Genomic DNA, 19,467 nt, shown 5'->3' on the forward strand with positions numbered 1-19,467 from the left:
TGAAAGTGAGATGTGTCCGACGTCTGAATGCCTTTGCAGATGGTAATGTTTACTCTGGCAGCCTCATGGAGCCCTGGCTACTGCAGGCCAGGAAACATCACTAGCACTAGGGCCATGTGGGACCTCTCCTTAAAAAAAGGAAAGAAAAAAAAAGTTTGAGATTTTTTCACAGCCCATTGTAAGCAATCAGGCAAATAGAAGCTTGCAGTTGTGCAGTGCACAGGCGCTTCTTTCCAGAAGGCAGAGAGCAATGCTCAGTCTACTGACAGACGAGCCAGCAGACCGACAAGGAGCCAGGACATATTCTCACAGCACTAACAGACGGTAACAGCACCAGTGGGTCTCCTGAAGCCCACTTTCGCTCTCCTGGGTGTGATTGCTCCTGAAGGCACATTCAGCCTCCTCTACTGCTTACAGTGAAGACCTGCAGATGCACTCAACCACAGGCTTGCCTTTCAACCCTGCATCTGTCTCGACACTCACACCAAAGCTGTACCAGCAGGAGGAGGATACACATGTTTTATTGACAGAGCTACAGGTGGTTTGAGTTTGAACTACGAGTGGACTGGAGTGTTTTTTTCCTGATGGTGAGCTGTGTCGTCTTTGGAGAAAGTATGTTGCCTACTGTTGTGGCATGTTTGGTATTCATCCTGCTGGGCTCGGGGCAGGCTCAGGTTGCCACACACACTCAGGGGCAGAGCCAGGGTGTGGGCCACGGGCAGGACAGCGCTCCTTGGAGACAGGTGATTCAGTGGGAGAACAATGGCCGGGTGTTTAGCCTGTTGAACAGTGGAGCTGAATATGTTCCTGCTGGGGCGGTTGCCCAGGACAGAGGTCCCAGAGTGGTTGTGGCGGATGCTCGTCTACGGTCCTCACGTAGACCTCAGGGAGGCAATGTCCGTCGACAGGCTCCATCAAGAGGATCCTCTGAGACTGTCCGTGGGCAGGCAAGGCATCCTTTTGGCTTTGGCCAAGTGCCTGATAACTGGAGACAAACTTCAGGCAGCACTGGCGGTAGTCAGTTCCAAGGATCCTCTAGCACTCGCTTCAGGCCATCCACAGGCTCTTCCTCGTCCTCATCATCCTCATCTTCCTTTTCTTCATCTTCTTATAATGTACCCTCGTACCCACAGTACCCATTTCCCCAACAGACTCCCTTCCAACCTTACGATTCTAGTTTTGTGGAGGGACCAGTCAGGAGCTACGAGCCACCTTTTCAGCAGCCCGTTGTCGGTGGAGGATATGGCGTTGGAGGGCAAGGTGCTGGACGGGGGTATGTTGGAGGAGGGTATGCAGGTGGCCTGGCTCCAGTGCTCCCAGGCTCTCCCTCAGATTTTACTGACGATGGCTACCGTTACTACCAGTCTTATGGCTACGGGCCCAATCCTGTGGTGCCTGCACGTGCTGCCCAACCACCGTTTGCAGATGGTCTGGATCACAGATACACCCACAGTCTCTACAACGAGGACTCAGCTCCTGCCGTCCCTGCCCCTGATGCCAACCAGGCCGCTCCCGCAATAGTAGACATAACAGGACCAGCTGGTCAACAACCAGTCAGGAGCCCTCAATATGAGCAGTTTCCTCCATTTGGAAGACCTCAGCCTCCATTCCTGCAGCCCATTCCTCCTGGCAGAAATTCTCCAAACTCTGCCCTTGAGAACCCCAGTCTGAATGTCGGGAGTGTGTACCGGCCAGAACAGAGAGGTACAGTTTGCTTTTGGTTTGGGTTTTGTGATTCAACACAATGTATCCTTTATTTCTCATTTTGTTCAGGAAGTTGACTAAATCTTGATAGTATTAGCAGCTGTGACACATGGGTGGGACAGTAATAGATGCAGATTTGGAGCAATGTGGTTTTCAAGAAAATTCTGAAGCACTTAAAATATTTCACATTTTCACTGAAAACCAGGAACTCCTGGACCAGGAACTCCTGGTTTTCTCCCAGGGTATATCTGTTTTTGAGGCAGCAAAGGAGAAAAAAAGAGAAAAGCTTTCCATGTGATTTCTGTTATTGCTGCACATATGAATTTGAAATATGTAAAACCCAGGGGAGTAAAGACCTCACCACAACTTCAAATACACAGTCACGTTTTTCCAATAATCTTCTTTCATGTTTGTCAGATGAGCTGAAGATCTGAAGTAATCAGAATGAAACAGCTGCTTAAAATTCAACCTCTTTTTCAGTTTACAAACAAAGAAAAGTGGTCGTAAGGTTCATCTTTCCCCACTTGTGCGGTTATTGAAACCAGGTGTTGAGCGAGCCCTGCCAATGCACAGAGAACACACACAAGAACCTCTGTGTTTCAGTGTGGGGAGTTCTGTGCTACACGAAAGTAGAGTGGTTCACGAGGCATGTGGAGTGTGGTAATGGTGGTGACCTCATAGGGTGGCTGGTGACAGGGGGTGTTGGTGTGCAGTGGCTACCTCCTCGGCTTGAGGACAGGAAAGGGGAAACAAGGGAGGGGGATACAGTATTTCACCACTCTCTGAGGGGGAGGGAGAGCGTGGAAAGTCCCTGTAACACATGGGGTCCATTGCTTCAACCACAAGAAATCAAAGAAATATTTAGTGAGAGTTCTTAAGGGAAGAATGAGGAGTGTCAAAATGTGCGATACGGAAGGTTTCTGTAATTTAGCAGACAGTTGATTTTATAACACATCACTGTACTGTGGAGCAAGAGGTTTCTCTTGAGCTCAATGTTAATGCTGAGGGGAAAATGACTTAAACAGGTGAAAACGTGAAGTTTTCTATGTTCTGACTTTCAGAGGCTGTGTCTGGTCTGAGCTGAGAGGAGATGAGGACCTCCAACAAGATTCTCAGCCTCTTAGTAATGCAGATTTACCTTTTGTTTTACTCAATGATCTGCCTCACAGTGCAGCAGTCTCGCTAGTGTGCTGTGTGCCCTGCAACCATCATTCATTAGCCACTAAAGCTGGGGGCCATTTCTACAGGACAAAACGCCAACATGTGTGCAGATGCCTTAATCCTCCCAGCAGTCATCGTGATAAAGATTCGGCCATAGGGAGCTGTTAAAAAGCTGACATTTTTATTGCGCCGCTTCATGGCACAGCAATAAGCTGTTTCAGTATTGTAATAGCGACTATGATCTACAAGTTTAAAATTTACTTAAAGTCAACAGACAAGCATATTTATAACACTGTTGATTAAGACAATGTTGTGTCTTATCAAAGGCAGTAAAGTACATAAGACACACTGATATATCAAAATAAATCTACAGTATACCTCAATGGCCAGGCTGCCCTTTAAATAATACAAATAAATTCAATCCATGTCATAATCTGAGATAGGTCACTGCATTAAAACACAACTAAGCACAAATAACTTAAGATAGGGCTAGTGTGTGTGGACAAGCTGGTAAGCATTAGAATTAAGTACAGCCCTGATTCCAGAAAAGTTGGGACGCTGTGTAAAACATGATTAAAAACAGAATGTGATCATTTGCAAATGAACTGTTTACCGACAACAGTTTTACGAAGTGTTCCCGAGCACATGTAGTCATATCCTTTAAACAATGTGTGTTTCAGAAAGCGTGCTTTCCCTCTCATTACTCAATCACGATACTGTCACCTGTTACCTAAGAACCTGTTTACCTGCGGAATGATCCAAAGAGGTGTTTTTGGAGCGTTCCACAACTTTCCCAGTCTTTTGTTGCTCCTGTCCCAACTTGTTTAAAACATGTTGCTGCATCAAATTCAGAATAAGCAGATATTTGCGAACTGTACTGTTTTTGATGGAGTATATGTCAGAAAGAATTAGCAAATGATCACATTTTGTTTATGTTTTACATGGCGTCCCAACTTTTTTGGAATCATGCTTGTATACTGAAAACCGAAGGGATTGGGTTTAAGGAGACTGATTAAGTGATAAGGAGGCTATAATGTTCCTTAAACTAATATATGGATGATATAGCAACATGCATGCAATATTTCAGTTGTCTTTTCTACATTGTTTTTTCACTCTTTGACTGGCTGGTCACCTTGCTGCACCCTCCTCTCGTGCAATGGGTTGATGGCCCCCAGCTGCCACCAGTTTATCACAACAAACCAACTCTTAATAATGGCATAATGGCATTGGATAGAAATGTGCATTAATTCACCTTTTCTTTTATCAACAACGACCATAAGGGCAGCTTGCTCAGTGCCAGTACTCTAGTTGCTGTTGGAAGGAATCTAACCTGGTGTGTGCAGCCTTGGTGAAGGTCTTCACTCAGTGCAGTTTTGACAGTCCCAGTGTTTCAGTATTTTTGTTAATCATAAATTGTCTTTATTTAAGTATCATGGCAAAGATGGGTTTAAAAAAAGTCTACATAGTGCTGCAACTTCACATGTAGCTGCACATTGTCATTTCATCTCACTCTTCCCTATTCTTATGTTCCCTAACAAAGCCACAAGCAGTCTTAGGTGAGAATAATTAGACCGTAACTGGTGCAGATTAATTCATTAAGGCAGCTGCAAGGCAGAGCTGCAGTTATTTCTCTCATTAGTTTAAGCATGATATCTTCAAATTAGGGGAAACGCTTTCAGCATTTCACTATTGCTGAAATTAATCTGCAATATATCAACTGACCACTGAAAGTAAAATGATTGATAATCATGGAATTAGAAAAGATGTAATAACAAGAGTGCATAGGGAGTAAAAACTACCAGATGAAAGAAGCAGTGAAAGTTGAGTAACCATATACTTTATCACCAAATGCTGTTTTGATGTTGGATTTTTTAAATGACCTCAATTAATTTCAAGTATTCCAATCTGTCAGTCCTCTGCAGTTACCAGCCTATAGCCTGTAGACGATCTAGAGAGGGAGCCCTCATGTCTTTTATTATGCGATATTAGATGGTATAAGAAGCATGGCAAGATTTAGTTTCTTTTCTCCGTGCCCCACTTAGAGTGTAATGTGTGGCTTTGTCACATGCTGTCGAGGGCTGATCAGCTTTGGCTTCTCAATACACTTTATCCCTCTGAAAGAGACCCAATTTCACATTTCAAAAGATTAGAGGACAGAGAACAAAGCCTTCCTGGGGTGAGGATAAAAAAAGGGGAAAAAAAATGGGGTTGAGAGTGCTGTTGGAAAACCTCAGCGTTTCACACTGGTCTTACAGTGTTTACATGGTCTGCTCCAGGAAGCTTCCCCGTCCTATACGTCTGCCTCAGAGAGGGCTGTCAGATGGGATGTTTACAGAAGGCCCGCAAAGGCAAAGCCCTTGCTTAAACTTGTGGCCAGAGAAGGAGGACTCACCTGGATGTTAAACGCTGGGCAAATATAAAATAGGAAACGTCCTATCTGGTTTCCATGAACTGATCCTAACTAAAGCCCTTCATGTTAGTCCAAAATCAAAAGATAACAGTGCATTGTTTCATCATCTATTTTCCTTTCCATGATTTAAGCTTGCCGGCGGAGAAATTAAAGGTTGTACATCATTTTTGTGATTTTATGAATGCTTTCAGGCTTAGAGGTCAGATGGCTTGACTTTCTGCTGCTTGGACAAGCTCACATTAAAGTGTGTCTGGCCTTTGTGAGCTTAACAGAGATGGCTGATAAGCTACACCAGAGACCCTCGCTGGCATGGCCTTCATTGGGAACGGGACAGACAGACATTCACTCTGACAAGTCAGGGCTGCTGTTTTGTTTTGTCTCTTTTTTTGCACTCGTTTCTCAGTTTTTCTGACAGACCTGGTCAGTGGCCCACTTTAAAAACAGCAGTGGTGTGAGAGCGCTGTTGTTTTGCCCTGGCACACACACTCTCCCCCTTTTCTGTGTCTCTGTCTGGCTCTCTTGCTCTATCTCAGTGCACCTATGCCTTCCCACATCTCTTCATCTCTGTCGCTTGTTTGCAGAAACCAAAGTACGAAAAGCACAGGCTGCACTGCAACGAGGACTCCTGTGATAGTGCAGTTCAGATGTCTCCAAGTTTAGCCTTATCCCCAACAGATATGACTAGTCATCCTACTGTACTTAGATTTAAGCTGAAGTGACACATTCACATTAAGATTAGCGTCATGCAAGATCACATCACATTACCAAAGAGGGCAGGAAATTATTGGTAAAAACATTTCTACCCGAAAGACAAGATGGATTTGGTCAGGGGCAAATTATTCTCAACACTGGAAGTTAATATATTGCAAGTGCAGTTATATATGTCTCAGATCTCTGCGATTTTGCACACTAGAGGCCCAAATGTAAGTGTTCTCTCACCCCAAACTCACCCCTGTCTGAGAGGCCTATTCTCATTAGAAAACCATGCTAATAATCTGGAATGCACAGTCATTAGTGGCCAGTGGCTCTCTCTAGAGTGACCCAGTCTTGAACTGTGGGCCTCCTTCGCTGCATTGATGGCAATCATATCCCCCTGCCATTAATACCAGGTAACAAGAAACTGATGACAAATATGCAGAAGAGTTTTGTTTGTGGGCTGGCAGTGTTGGGGTGGGATGGATTTCAAAGAGATCAAAAGATGACCCGTTACAGATTGCCCATCACTCATGTCTGGATTGCTAAATGAAATCATAATAACAGTACTGTGAATGTAGTTTGCAATCTTTAACTACACTTAATAACATTGTTTAAATATGGTGTATATAATATCGTGTCTGAGTTTAAAATTTCCCCTTGACTGATCCCATAATTATTCTTTTGTTTTCACTATGTGGAGCAGTTTTGTTTACTTTTTCCTCTTGAAACAAGGATGAATGACAATATAGGGTGAGCAGTGTGTGTGTCCCTTTAGGTTTGCCTGACCTGGTTCCTGATCCCAACTATGTCCAGGCCTCCACATATATCCAGAGGGCCCACATGTATTCTCTCCGCTGCGCTGCTGAAGAAAAATGTCTGTCAAGGTAAACCCAATTCTTCACGTCCTCTACTGGCTTTTGCTTATTTATTTATGTGTCTCTTCACTTTTTCAAATCTTCTTGGCCCTGTGGGTTCAGTTTTCATTTTAGTGACAGATGTGCTCATTTAAATGGTTATCTGAAGCCTAGCTTCATGGCTCAGGGGTTAGCACACTCTGAAAATATTCAGCTGAGGTAACTTGTCCTAATGTTGCCCTCTGATAGTCCAGGTTGTACCCTGCTTGCAAACATGCATTAACAACAAAATGCTGATCACTATCAAAGGTGACATTTTTATATGCTGCTGCCCCTTTGGCTAGCATCGATCAACAAGTGAACCTTCCACAATTCTAACATGAACTGAAAGAAAAAAAATGAAAAAAAAGTTGACAAACAGCACAACCTTAGTGATCTACAGTAAATCCTGGTCACCTTCAGGGAATCAGGCTCTAGTTACTTTCATTTCTCTGTGTTGGTGAGGAGCATCCCCTGAGCCCTGGGCCTGGGCCCTTTGGCTGCCTCTGCACTAAGGACGCTATTGAAATGATGAAAGTGTGCTGTCCCCATGGCTGCTCTATTTGCCCTCCTCCCATCACAAGCACAGCCATCCCTCAAAGCCCTTTCATATCCTGTCTGAGTTTGCAGCAATCACAGACAGATGGGCTGTTGTAATTTGCCATACACTCCATTGTCAACAACAGCCACAAGACGAATGGCTTAGATCTTCACTGGTATTGTGAACTTGAGGTTGTGCCTCCTTTTTCATACACAAAAGTGAATCGTGCAACAGAATGTTCCCCCTCCCCGTGTTGAAACGGTGCGTTTGGAGAGATGGTTGTAATCTGTGAAATGAATTATTTAGCAGATATGCCCCTGCCTCCGAGCCCTTCCAGTCTTGCCCTTTTTTCTCTTTTTTCCTTCCTTGTCTTAGTTATGAGAAACAGACATGCCGACATTCTCTTTGCGACCACTTGTGCAGTTTCTCTCACTGTTTTTCATCTTAACGTATGTGTCCGCCATTCAGCACCGCCTATGGCCCTGAGACCACCGACTATGATGTAAGGGTCCTGCTGCGATTCCCACAGAGGGTGAAGAACAAGGGGACTGCTGACTTCATGCCTAACAGGCCACGTCATACCTGGGAGTGGCATAGCTGTCATCAGTAAGTACTTAATACAGAACAGACTTCACCCAATCAGCTCTGCTTTACTGCCTACATGTCAGCTGGTTGTGGTAACCAGGGAGCTAGTCTACAAACGTTTGTATGCCAGTCTGATTTTAGTCTCACAGAGTGTATTTATTTTCTGTATGTGATTAATGTCTTTACACGTAGGCTGGTATATGCTGATCAGCTGAGCCCAATTCGAGGCTGTTATGTACATGTAGAATAGAAGGGTGACAAACACTCGTTCACTTTGAAAATCTGATAATGATTCGTTTGTGCATGCGCTGAATGCCTCTTGTTTGAACCTAACTGAAGTTGTACTGCAGAGGAGCAGTAGCGCTCAACTTACCCAACCTAAGTAGCCCAGCTGGCTGGAGCCCACTATATGTCATTGGATGCCAGTAGAAGAAAACACCTCACTAGTGAATGGTTTTGGATGTAGACCTGGTATTCAAACTAATACCAGGTCTACCAGGTGCAGCTACCATTTCTTTGGCGATAGCCCGACCGATGTGGATTACCTTGGCCCTATCTTTTTGCATGCCTGGGTTCATGGTGGGTTTACAGGTAGTGAAATTTCTCTGTTGAAGTAAAACACTGTGTAGTTATTGGTCCATACCAGCACACACCTACTGTTTAGCAACAGCCTAAAATGTTGGAGAGTCCAGTAAGTTGATTTGGCTCATGTCAGTGTCATTTGCCTTAAGATGAAAGCATGGGCGTCATAATGTCCTGTAATATCTCCTTTGTGCCCTACACCATCATCCTGCAGGAAGAGACTAGAATTCCCCTTGTTTGCCAAGAAAGGATGTTTCAGTTTCATGGTTTTAAGAGGGGAGATGGACCAAACCTATGGAGTGCCATAGAGAGCCAGCCCCCAAGGAAATGGACAATATACTCAAAAAGTGAATAAAAAGATAATGGCATGTAGCTTGTGGGTTTGATCTGTTCAGGAAGCTGTTTTCTTATTGCGTCTTTCTCAGTGGCAGATTTTAGTTGATTTGGCAAGCCAGGTGTGGCCTTTCCCTGGGGTACTGCTGAGGTGGTAATGTCATTGTTTTATGACATTATATTCCATGTGGACTCTCTTTTATCTCAGTTTCAGCCAGTCCACCCGCTGACGCCACTGCCAGGCCATGCTTTACTATCCTCATCTTAGAGGAATGTGGACTGGCCGTTAGGAGATTGGCAGTGTTGTTGCTGTCTGACATCAGTCTGCATTTGCACAGTGGTTCCCAGGAGGCAGAGAGCCAAGGCAATCATTCCACTGGCTGTGTGATCAGAATGACAAATCAATCCATTTTTCTTGTCAGTCTGTGACACCAGATCACACAGCTGCTAAAGTATGATGGCGTGGATATGGGTTACTGGGACAGAGTGTTTGTTAACAAAGAAATCTCTTTAGGGGAAGAAATTCTCCAGCCCAGATTCTCACAATAAACTTACATTTCAGTTGAATGCGCTGTGTAGTTGACGGTTTGGCTTTTCATTATGTTCACCCCTATCCGTCTCACTCGAGTATCGGAAGAAGAGAAGGGAGCAGAATCCTCTCGAGTATCATGGGCTGTGAAAATGTTGCAATTCTGTATGCTTTTTTACACAAATTAGGACACACAATTGCACGTGTTACTATCCTCCATATCAACCAATGTGAGAAACATGTGGAAGTCATTAAAATGCTCTTCTTATTTGGGAGAACTTGGTGCTGAAATTTAATAATAGAGTTCTTCAATTTGTGCTTTATTTATCTCAGTCTCTCGTGGGAGAACTTTATTAAACGGCGTGACCTGTGTGGTCAAAGATCATGGCTGCTATTTGTGCAGGTGCTTGGACATTATGTCTTCATATCCTGGTTACACTTTGTGGGAGGCAAATGTCAGGCCACTGCTAAATAGTTCTCAAAGAACCTAGTGTAGTTCTCTGTGTTTTACAACTCCAGCTGTGGTCTGAGAAACCTTCAAAGTCTTGTTCGCTGCAACACAAGTGGAAAATGACTCATGGCTTTGAAGACGGACTGTAATGTTTTGTATGTTACGATTACAAGTCATTCTTGTTAAATCCTCTACTGTATGTGTCCTTACAGCACCACATTCTCCACAGTTGACATAGTCAGTGAGAGGATCCAGGAAATCCAAGGAGGCAGGGGACCCTTCCAGGCACTTCATAGTCCAGTGCCTCCCACTCCCAATCTTTCCTCCGCTTCCCGCATTCTTTCTTTCTATTTCGCACAGACACACATATACTGCAGATAATCATCTCAAGACTGCCACTGTAATGAATGCCAGTTTCAGGAATACAAACTGAAGCTGTGTTTCAGCCTTCCACACCCTGCAGTTCACACCCTAGTTTATACACATATGTGACGCCCGCTCACGTATTGCACAAAATGCGTGTGTGCCCATGTTGCCCCACGTAAAAAAGCGAGCCTATGAACACACACAGGCATGCACATTTGCAAGATAACAGAGTGAGAGGAATAATTTATTCCCGTGGTCCCAATAATGATAGTGAGAACAACAGACAGGTTTGTACCTGCTAGCACCTTGTAATTGATTGCCTCTCCTTTGGAAAGAATGAGTCTTTGGATGGTCACTTGCTCCATCAGTGGAAAGTACCCAGTTTTCCTTCCAAGTCATCCCTCAATCTTTAATGACTGTTTCAGTAAAAGCTGTTGCTATGTTGAAACGCTGGCCATGAAGTAAGACGAAGGGGCAATATTTATACAGTCTGAGTTTGTCCGACTGTAAGAGATCCAGTGCTTACCTCACCTGCTACGACAACTAAAGACAACACCACCTAAGTATGCTGTATGGAGCGACTTAAGAATCAAAGTATCCTTGAAATAAATACTTTCAACAAGTGCTGTTGTAATGTATTATTTCAGTCGATTGTCCCCTGTAGGAATATACTGCCATATTGCCGTAGGCCGTTTTTGTAAAAGAATCTTCAAAACAAAGTGCAGCTAATGGGATAAACAGTTTCAAAAGGTTTTTCCTCCTAATCTAATCATTAGTGTGATGGATTAAAAACATTTATATCTCATCAGCTCTCTCTCCCTGTGTTGTCAGAACGTTAGGAATAGTTATGTGGCTAATCTTTGCCTTCTCACTTCGTAGTTGTGAGTTGTTGTTCATGACTTCCTAATCAGTAACTGGAGCTTTACTTTTATCTCTGTGGTTGTTTTATCAAAAATATGTCCAAATAGCGTGCTCATGTAACACGAATGAGGAAATGTATCGGCTGATGACTTGCCTTGTTCATTCCACTGAGATACTGTTGCTATCTTCAGTGACTCCCAGTAAATTAGGCACACTTTGTGAGACTGATCATGTTCAGCTGTTGTTGAGATTGAGTCAGAGGTGATTCAACTTTGTGTTCATCTTGGAGGTTGTACTTTGATTTGGTCTTGAATTGTGGTTATGTAATGTTGTAGACACGAGTATTTTGTCAGTATGAACATAAATATTCTTAGATGTACTGCGTATGGTACAATACAATAGTTACAGACCACTCTGAACTTTGTAAAGGGAGGGTTTATAGACTGCAATAGGTTTACCTGTGTGGCTAATACATTTTCAACAACGTGTACATAGAAAACTGTACACACTGTAGGAGCTTTGCTATCTTACTAGCACAGACCATAATGCTAACTGCTAACACCCCTGATGAGTGATGTAATGTCCTGACAGCCGTGCTTCATGTTGAGCAGTGCTTCGCAGCCTCTGCCGCAGTCACATGATTCCATATCTTATTTGCTCCACCAACAGCATACCAGCTAGCTTAAAGTTGACTGTCAGCACTTCCTTTTGTTATAGAAAAGCTAAGTTTACATGTGTCGTTGGAAGGGTAGTTTTTGCCATATGCTGACTTCTGACTCCAAAAATGTTTGGACGCTGTGTAAAACGTTACCAAAAACAGAATACAATCATCTGCAAATGAATTGTGTTCCTGAGCCCATGTGGTAACATCCTTTATACAATCATGTGCTCACAAAGCGGTGAACCTCCCTCTATCCTCGCTTGTGAACGACTGAGCCTTTCCAGGATGCTCCTTTCATACCCAATCATGATACTATCACCTGTTACCAATCAACCTGTTTACCTGTGGAATGTTCCAAACAGGTGTTTTTGGAGCGTTCCACAACTTTCCCAGTCTTTAGTTCTGTTTTCATGTGTCAGAAAGAATTAGCAAATTACCACAGCCTGTTTTTATGTTCTACAAAGCGCCCCACATCACCAAAATAGAGCTTTTTTCCATGAACATGGAATAATGTTGTTAATCCTTATTCATGTTAATATTCTCCTGTTAGCATGTGCCACAATTATGTGAATGGTAGGCTTTTAAAATGTGAAGTATCCTGGGTCACTTTGATATTTGGGAGAGGTCCAAGTCATACAGCAGTTAATACTGCAGATGACTTCAAATGGACCAGCTCATTGACAGAGTCACTCACTTAGAGGCACTTGGTTCATATTCGGATTCGGCTGAAAAGATCAGTGGCCATGTGCATCGAGGCTTTCCTAAGCTGCTAAAGCTGTGCAAACAAATACAAACACACTGCAACCAACACACACAAGTTTACAACACATAGACATGTGCACATACATATAAATTTAACCGCAAGTTCCCACACACACACACACATGAATGCACACACAGCAACGCACATGCTCAGACAAACACCTCCGATCTTGCAGACTGATAGAAGCTAATTAGCTACATTCATACATCATTAGGGTGTTAATGTTGTGCTTCAGCAATACTTTATTGTTGCCATTAATTAGTATCCATTGTCCTTTGATACTTTATGATGTGTTCAGTCAAGGTGTAACATCACTTACAAAAATGAGAACAGATGAGGTCAATAGGTTGAATATACAGCCTATAAATTCACTGTTTGTCTTCTCCGAGTCCCACTTTAACTCTGATGAGCCAAATTGAAGTGGTCATGTAATTGCAATAGAAGCTTAAAAACTTGATAAGCTGACACAGTTTCTGCATAAACACTGTTTCCTCAGCACACGTGGCATAACAGATGACACTGGAACGAACTGAAACTCTTACCATCATTAACCACCTGACCACATGCACAGTCTTTCGCTTGTTCCGGCAGGCACTACCACAGCATGGATGAGTTCAGCCATTATGATTTGCTGGAGGTCAGCACCGGCCGTAAGGTGGCAGAGGGACACAAGGCTAGCTTCTGTCTGGAGGACACCACCTGTGATTTTGGTCACCTGAAACGCTACGCCTGCACAGCTCACACTCAGGTAACACAGTAAACAAAAGCTTGAAATCCATCGATTTTCACCTTCATGTGTCACCCACATGACTCATAATACAATTCCTTTCACCACATGCCTCATCAACCACTGGGGCGACATACATCCACTGCAGTTATGCTCTTATTGACTAATGTTTCTGTTTTTTTATTTATTTATTACTTAGCCTAGCAGTGATGAGATGTTTTTTTCTGGTTGTTTCATGAACATATGTCTTTTATTCACTGTCCTGCTTATGTTCATTGCAACATATTATATTAACTTTTTTAATCAAATTGCAACTGTTTTTGACTCAGATCAGTATTCCTCATGAGCGTCTCTCCTCCTTTCTGCTTCTTCAGGGCCTGAGCCCGGGCTGTTATGACACATACAATGCTGACATTGACTGCCAGTGGATCGATATCACGGACATCCAGCCTGGAAACTACATACTTAAGGTAAGAGTCCAGTGAAAATCAGGTGTGCGTGGACATGGCAAGTTTGTGGACAGCACAGGGCCACAAGTCATTGAAGAAAGGGACAGCCTAGGCCACCGAAACAAATTAATCTGGATCATAAACCAATTATTGAAGTTTTTAGAATTCCACTCATCTGGAGTTTTATACGTTGCAGCTCTTTGTGGCTTCATGTTTACTTTTGACCACTTCTTTCTGTAAATAAGTGAATGTACAATCCTTTGAGGAATAATCACCTTTTGCTCAATTTTCCTTTGATGCCTGTAGTGCAGCTTTAATCTCTACCTCACTGCCCATATTATTACAGCGCCATGGTGCGTCTAATTAAACATTAAATCTATTGCGAGTTGTCACTTCAGTTGCTCAAGACTGATCTAGGCATGGGTAGCCGATTGGGCAAAAAATAGCTCTTATCTTTTTTAAATTAATATTAAATACAATTTAAACTTGAAGTCAGCATGGAAGGAACTTGTGACTTGACTAACAAAATGCTCGCATTTGGACCCCTTTTCACACAAATGTTCATTGTCCTGGGATTGAGTCCAAATCACCATTTTGGCATCTCAAAATGTCACCAAATTGCAACCTTGGCTTGGCACAATCTCTGATTCTGTTGATGTTAGAGCCCCTTAAATTTGGCACAAAATCAATCAAAACTGTATTTTTCACAAGAAATATGGAAACATCCACATGACTATGACCACCCAAAGCCACCCATTTTTACATTTTCAAGGGCCAGTAATGAAAAACATGACATCTGCTTGTGCCGATTGATCATTTGGATCTAATGTAGACTGGTTGGTCTTCATGTTTTATGGTGTGAAAGTGACAAAATTCCCAATGCTCAAAATTCAGCAAAAATATTTTACAGAATTTGCTTTTGGTTTCAAATAGCACAAACTGTAGAGTTTGAAAAAAAAATCTAAAATGTAAACAAAAACCTGTATCTGATTTGACACAGAATGACTCATAAATGATTGTGTTCAGTGTTGTGTTCAGTGTGTTCTTCTCTGAAGCGTTATGGGGCCCATATACGATTGAAATGTAGTGATCATGGTGAAGAGTAACAGGCCTTCTGTCCTTCGTCTCTCAGCTCCAGGTTAATCCCAAATTCTTGGTGCTGGAGTCCGACTTTACCAACAACGTGGTCAGGTGTAATATACACTACACAGGACGGTTTGTTAGAACAACCAACTGCAAGATAGCACAGTAAGTACGACATAACGTACACACTTCCACGATATAGTAATGGTAATTTATTATTAATCATTTACTGGGAGAGTGTTTATTTGCAATGTTCTCAAAACCTGCTGCTTCTCTGTACGAGTAAAACCTGAAAACCTGGCCAGTTTGAGGGTGTAGTGCTTTGATAGAATTGGAGCTGAACTGTAAATCAGGAATTAAGTCATGTTCCCACCACTGAGTTACACTGAACCACGTCACAGGGTGGCAGCTAAATGCAGTTTTATGAAGAGCCTCACAGTGTTTTGAATTACTTAGTGGACTTAATGGGTTCCTGGCTGAAATATTTGATGATTTAATGAATGATGTTCTCATTCTCCAGCTAAGATTAATCGCCTCTGAAACTTTCATATCTTCCCTCAAAGGGAGATGTAGGAGTGTTGAACTTTCAAATAGCGCCATTAGGAAGTGTATCATTGCACTCAGAATTACTATCATACCCTCTTGAAAAGACTTAATATAGAGAGTGGATATGCGTGAACAAAGCATCGTCAGGTTCAAGTGCTTTAACTGGTCTCCCTTTGTGGCACTGATACAATGAAACAGAAATTAGAAATATGTTTTGCCATAGCATCTCCAGAGTTACTTAAATGCTTATATGGCTGGCTGTAATTGTAAGGCTAATGAAATAATTAGATTAGCAGATGCCATGGACTGTTTCTTTATTGAAAAATAAATCATGTAAAATTATGTATTTATGTGCACACTAATATGATTGTTTTCTGCCCACTGTGGTATGAGTGGTGAGTATTAAAAAATAGCCATCTCATAAATGAATTAAAAACAAATTACCCTCACATAGATATTAAATATATTTTAATTTGAAACCAAATAGCACATGTTAATAAAATTTGTGTTGTACATGTTATGTGTTCATGTAATGCAGCCCATAATAAAACAGAGGTTTCAATTACAGAATTTCTGTTGCAAAATTACGGCACAAATATGAAAAAGCAATTTGATTAAAGGTCTCAGTGCAGCAGCCCAGGAATTGACCATTATTCTTTTTTACAAAAAGTCCCTCCCCTGAACAGCGATTGCCCAATCAGAATCAGTAACTTGGCATGGCAGATCTGTCCAGCTTTGGATTTGGACATTGAAGTGTGTAATAGACCTGCCGATCCACTGGAGGATCGTGTGTCAGTGCAACATTTTACCTTGGAAGCCGAACTGGATGTTGCTCATGTATTCTGGCTGATTTGACCACGAAATGAGACGGCACTGACACAGTGGACTGGCAGGTTTATGACTCTCTTTGCCGAGGTATGACGTCGACTGGTGTCCGTGCAGCTGGAAAAAAGAAACTGGCTGCGTCTGCCTGAAATAAAGCAGAATTGTTTTTTTTTAAAAACTGATTTCAAGCGGTAAATCTGCCACCCTCGTGCATAATGTGTGGTGCGGGGAACATAAAGCCTGACCGGCATGGCAGCAGTAACAGGAAGCATTTATGATCTTAGATGGAACTGTATCATTAAACCACCTGTATTGTATGAGTGGCTATTCTAACTCAGGAAATGAGCACTCACAGCCAGAGTCGTAGACCAAGCAACAGAGGAGATCCATTCGTGCTTGTGATAATGGTATATACATTCAGCTCAGCCAAAACTCCTCATCAGGTGGTTGTTTGTTGATTTATAATTTGATTGTTTGGTAACCAGGCATTACAGAGTGAACAGTAAGCTTCAGTAAAACAGTGGTAAATAAATGTGAACAGAAAACATCTGTCATGTGAATGGCTTTTTGGATACGCATAAACAATTTTCTAATTCATGTGGCCAAGATAGCTAATAACTTTACATCAGCAGTTATGTCAGCAAATCACGCGTTATGTACCATTACGGATATTGCATTGAAATTCTTCACTGAGAGAGGAGTATTACAGTTCCTCTGACAAAAGCCTTATTTGCTGTCTGTTTATTTTGCAGGTCTTGATCAGGCACTGGAAGGCTGCCACGCTAGAGTGACCCTGATTGCTATTCCATTGAAATGTGAATGGAATCCATTTGTTGTTGGTTCATTGTTGATGTTGTTTGTCTGTTATACTTTTCGCTGTCCTGGTATGCTGGGCCCATGGCAAACAAGGGTTCCACTGGCACTGAAAAGGATGCAGGGGTTTAAAGTAGACACGCACACACACACACAAACACACAGTTGCATAATGCATATTGCACAGTGATATCCCAGTAATGAATCAGTTCACATCCCTGCAATCTGTGTTGTAATATTGTCCTACCAACTGCATTTCTCATATTCCAGCTCTACCAGTCCGGTTTGGTTAATGTTATGACAGATCAATGACTCTCAACAGCTGGTTTACTGTATCTACACACAAAAAAAAAGTCTATGCTCACCCACGGCAGAGTGGCGCTGTTTGAATTATAAATAAAGCGTGAAACGGCGCCGGTGCTGAACTGAGTGGTTCCAGACAAGTCAGGGTTCAGCTGCAATCCAACAAATAAAATTAGGGGACAAAGTCTTCCCAGGTGCATTCATCCATGCAGTGTGGGGACAGACAGAGATGCCCAGTGACTCAGAAGAACTATAATGCCTTCACTGCCTCAGTGGATCAGGCTGGGATACTGTGGTTCTCTGGGCACGTCCTGTTTAATGTTGTGTTAACAGCAAAAGGAAGACAGCAGGTCATATCTGCATTTGCCAACTCCGTCAAATTCTAAGTGAAGATAAAGACAGACTGTCAGCACTGGGAGCTGTACTCCTCTAACTCCTTGCATATTCATGTCGTGTCCTCATTCGTCCTTTCTTATTTCAGTAAAACAGGAACAGGAAGCTCAACTGGCAGAAAAGGGTGCTTTCCAGAAAACAAGACTGGCAGTATGTAAGATGTATGTTTACGCTGTCTTGGGGTCTCTTCTTCAACTACCAACACTGGTCAGATGGCACATAGGTCATCTATGTCACCTTTTGAAGAATGTACATACAAATATTCCACTGATGCATGACTTTAACGATGGAGATTATGTTGTTGTAACTGATTGTACTTTGTTTATTCAGTTTGACCTGTTACTGTAATTTGTGAAATTCAGTGCTACAGACTCAGTGTTATAATGCAGAGCGTCAGAGAGCCGTCTCTACCTACCTCTCCAACTGAGTGAGCTGTTGTTTCCTGTTAAGTGTTTGTTTCCATTGGAAAGTCCTGCAATGTTTCACTGCGGCCTCCAACCACTCTGTTGCAGCACATTGCTAAAACCCTCAAATCTATTGACTGTATCGAAGAACACGCAATGTGGGATGCAAAGAATGACTTAGTAATATTTCAAAAGACTTACAGTTATAATCCTTGAGATTTCACTCTTGGCTGGTTTAATACTATATCATAACAAGGCTCGAGCAGCTACTTTGTCAGCAGCATTACAGTCGAGGAGCAACTGGCGTATCTGTTTTTACAGTACAACCAAACAAACTCACATTTAAATGAAGAATTAATCAGAATGAAAATATATTCATGCTGAACACAGGGCCAGTAGTTTTCCACACAAACGGCAGGGCACGGTAACAGGAGTTGGTTACACTGCTGAGAAGCTGAAGCTGTGCAGCCTGTCTTGGCCCTCTTGTTTCATTAATCCTTGCAGTGTTTTAAAACTGATCTGCCGTTGTCTTGTTTTGTATCTTGGTGACGCAAATATTGCATTTGCTTTCCAACAGAAGTACAGTAATACAGTATAAAGAGAGTGAACAGTGAAGGTTGATATCAATGAGATAAAATTGCGAGCAGTAACGCTGAATTACATGCATGCAGCCTTCCCCCTTTAAAGGCAGTTTTAATCCATAGCAGGACTGGCGGACCCCGCCTCCGACATGTAGAACTATGACAGAGAAAGTTGATGACTGAATGTAAATACATTGAATGGCGATTGCAGAAAAAGGGCTGCCCATAAAGTCTATCAAACATTGAGTTTGATTACATGAAAATCTTAAGGATTATAACTTTTTCTATGAATGTGATAACTGTTGAACCTAGTTAATCGCAACTTTTTTTGCTGTAACAATCCCATTTCTATGTATTGATCAAACAATGACAATGCACCAAGATTGTTACTGTTGAATTTGGCTCAATTTTTAGTTTACTTTTCTTTTTAACAGTTGCTTTAAATGCAGATTATACCTAGCCTCTGGAATCCAATTTACTGCCCATAGCACACATGCCTTTCATATTTTACTGTGCATAGTCAGTTCTTTGATGTGATCTGCATTTTACTTCGGTAGCTCATGATCATACTGTATGCTCACTGAAAGCACAAGAGTAGGTGACAGTTATACAGCATCTTTGACATGTGGTGATGAAATTTGTATTTTTCTAACAGTGATCACCTGTCAGAATTGTCATATACAATAAATACATTTACACATTTGCTGTGTGCACGTCATGAAATGTGAATGCCATGCACCATTCTCATATCAATGGATCAGTGAGCTTCATGATGAGCACACATCTGCAGGTTTACACAGAATGTCT

General features: G+C 42.3%; 1 protein-coding gene across 1 annotated transcript; it reads left to right on the forward strand.

Annotated features, from left to right (window-relative positions):
- Positions 1 to 221: 221 nt before the first annotated feature.
- Positions 222 to 19,365, forward strand: loxl1 (lysyl oxidase-like 1). The gene is made up of 7 exons (XM_041934997.1): positions 222 to 1,704; positions 6,747 to 6,855; positions 7,874 to 8,011; positions 13,128 to 13,284; positions 13,638 to 13,733; positions 14,845 to 14,960; positions 16,919 to 19,365. Exons 1-7 carry the CDS (start codon positions 585 to 587, stop codon positions 16,923 to 16,925), a joined length of 1,743 nt encoding a protein of 580 aa, XP_041790931.1. The 5' UTR covers positions 222 to 584; the 3' UTR covers positions 16,926 to 19,365.
- Positions 19,366 to 19,467: the final 102 nt, after the last annotated feature.

This window comes from Chelmon rostratus, chromosome 1 (assembly GCF_017976325.1).
Source record: "Chelmon rostratus isolate fCheRos1 chromosome 1, fCheRos1.pri, whole genome shotgun sequence".
Lineage (NCBI taxonomy): Eukaryota > Metazoa > Chordata > Actinopteri > Chaetodontiformes > Chaetodontidae > Chelmon > Chelmon rostratus.

What these genes read in the sequence shown, in the direction of transcription:
- loxl1 (XM_041934997.1), top strand. Translation starts at nt 585, where the DNA reads ATGGTGAGCTGTGTCGTCTTTGGAGAAAGTATGTTGCCTACTGTTGTG. An exon ending in GAGTGGCATAGCTGTCATCA is followed by an intron (nt 8,012 to 13,127) that starts GTAAGTACTTAA and finishes TTGTTCCGGCAG; the next exon opens with GCACTACCACAGCATGGATG. An exon ending in CCTGCACAGCTCACACTCAG is followed by an intron (nt 13,285 to 13,637) that starts GTAACACAGTAA and finishes CTGCTTCTTCAG; the next exon opens with GGCCTGAGCCCGGGCTGTTA.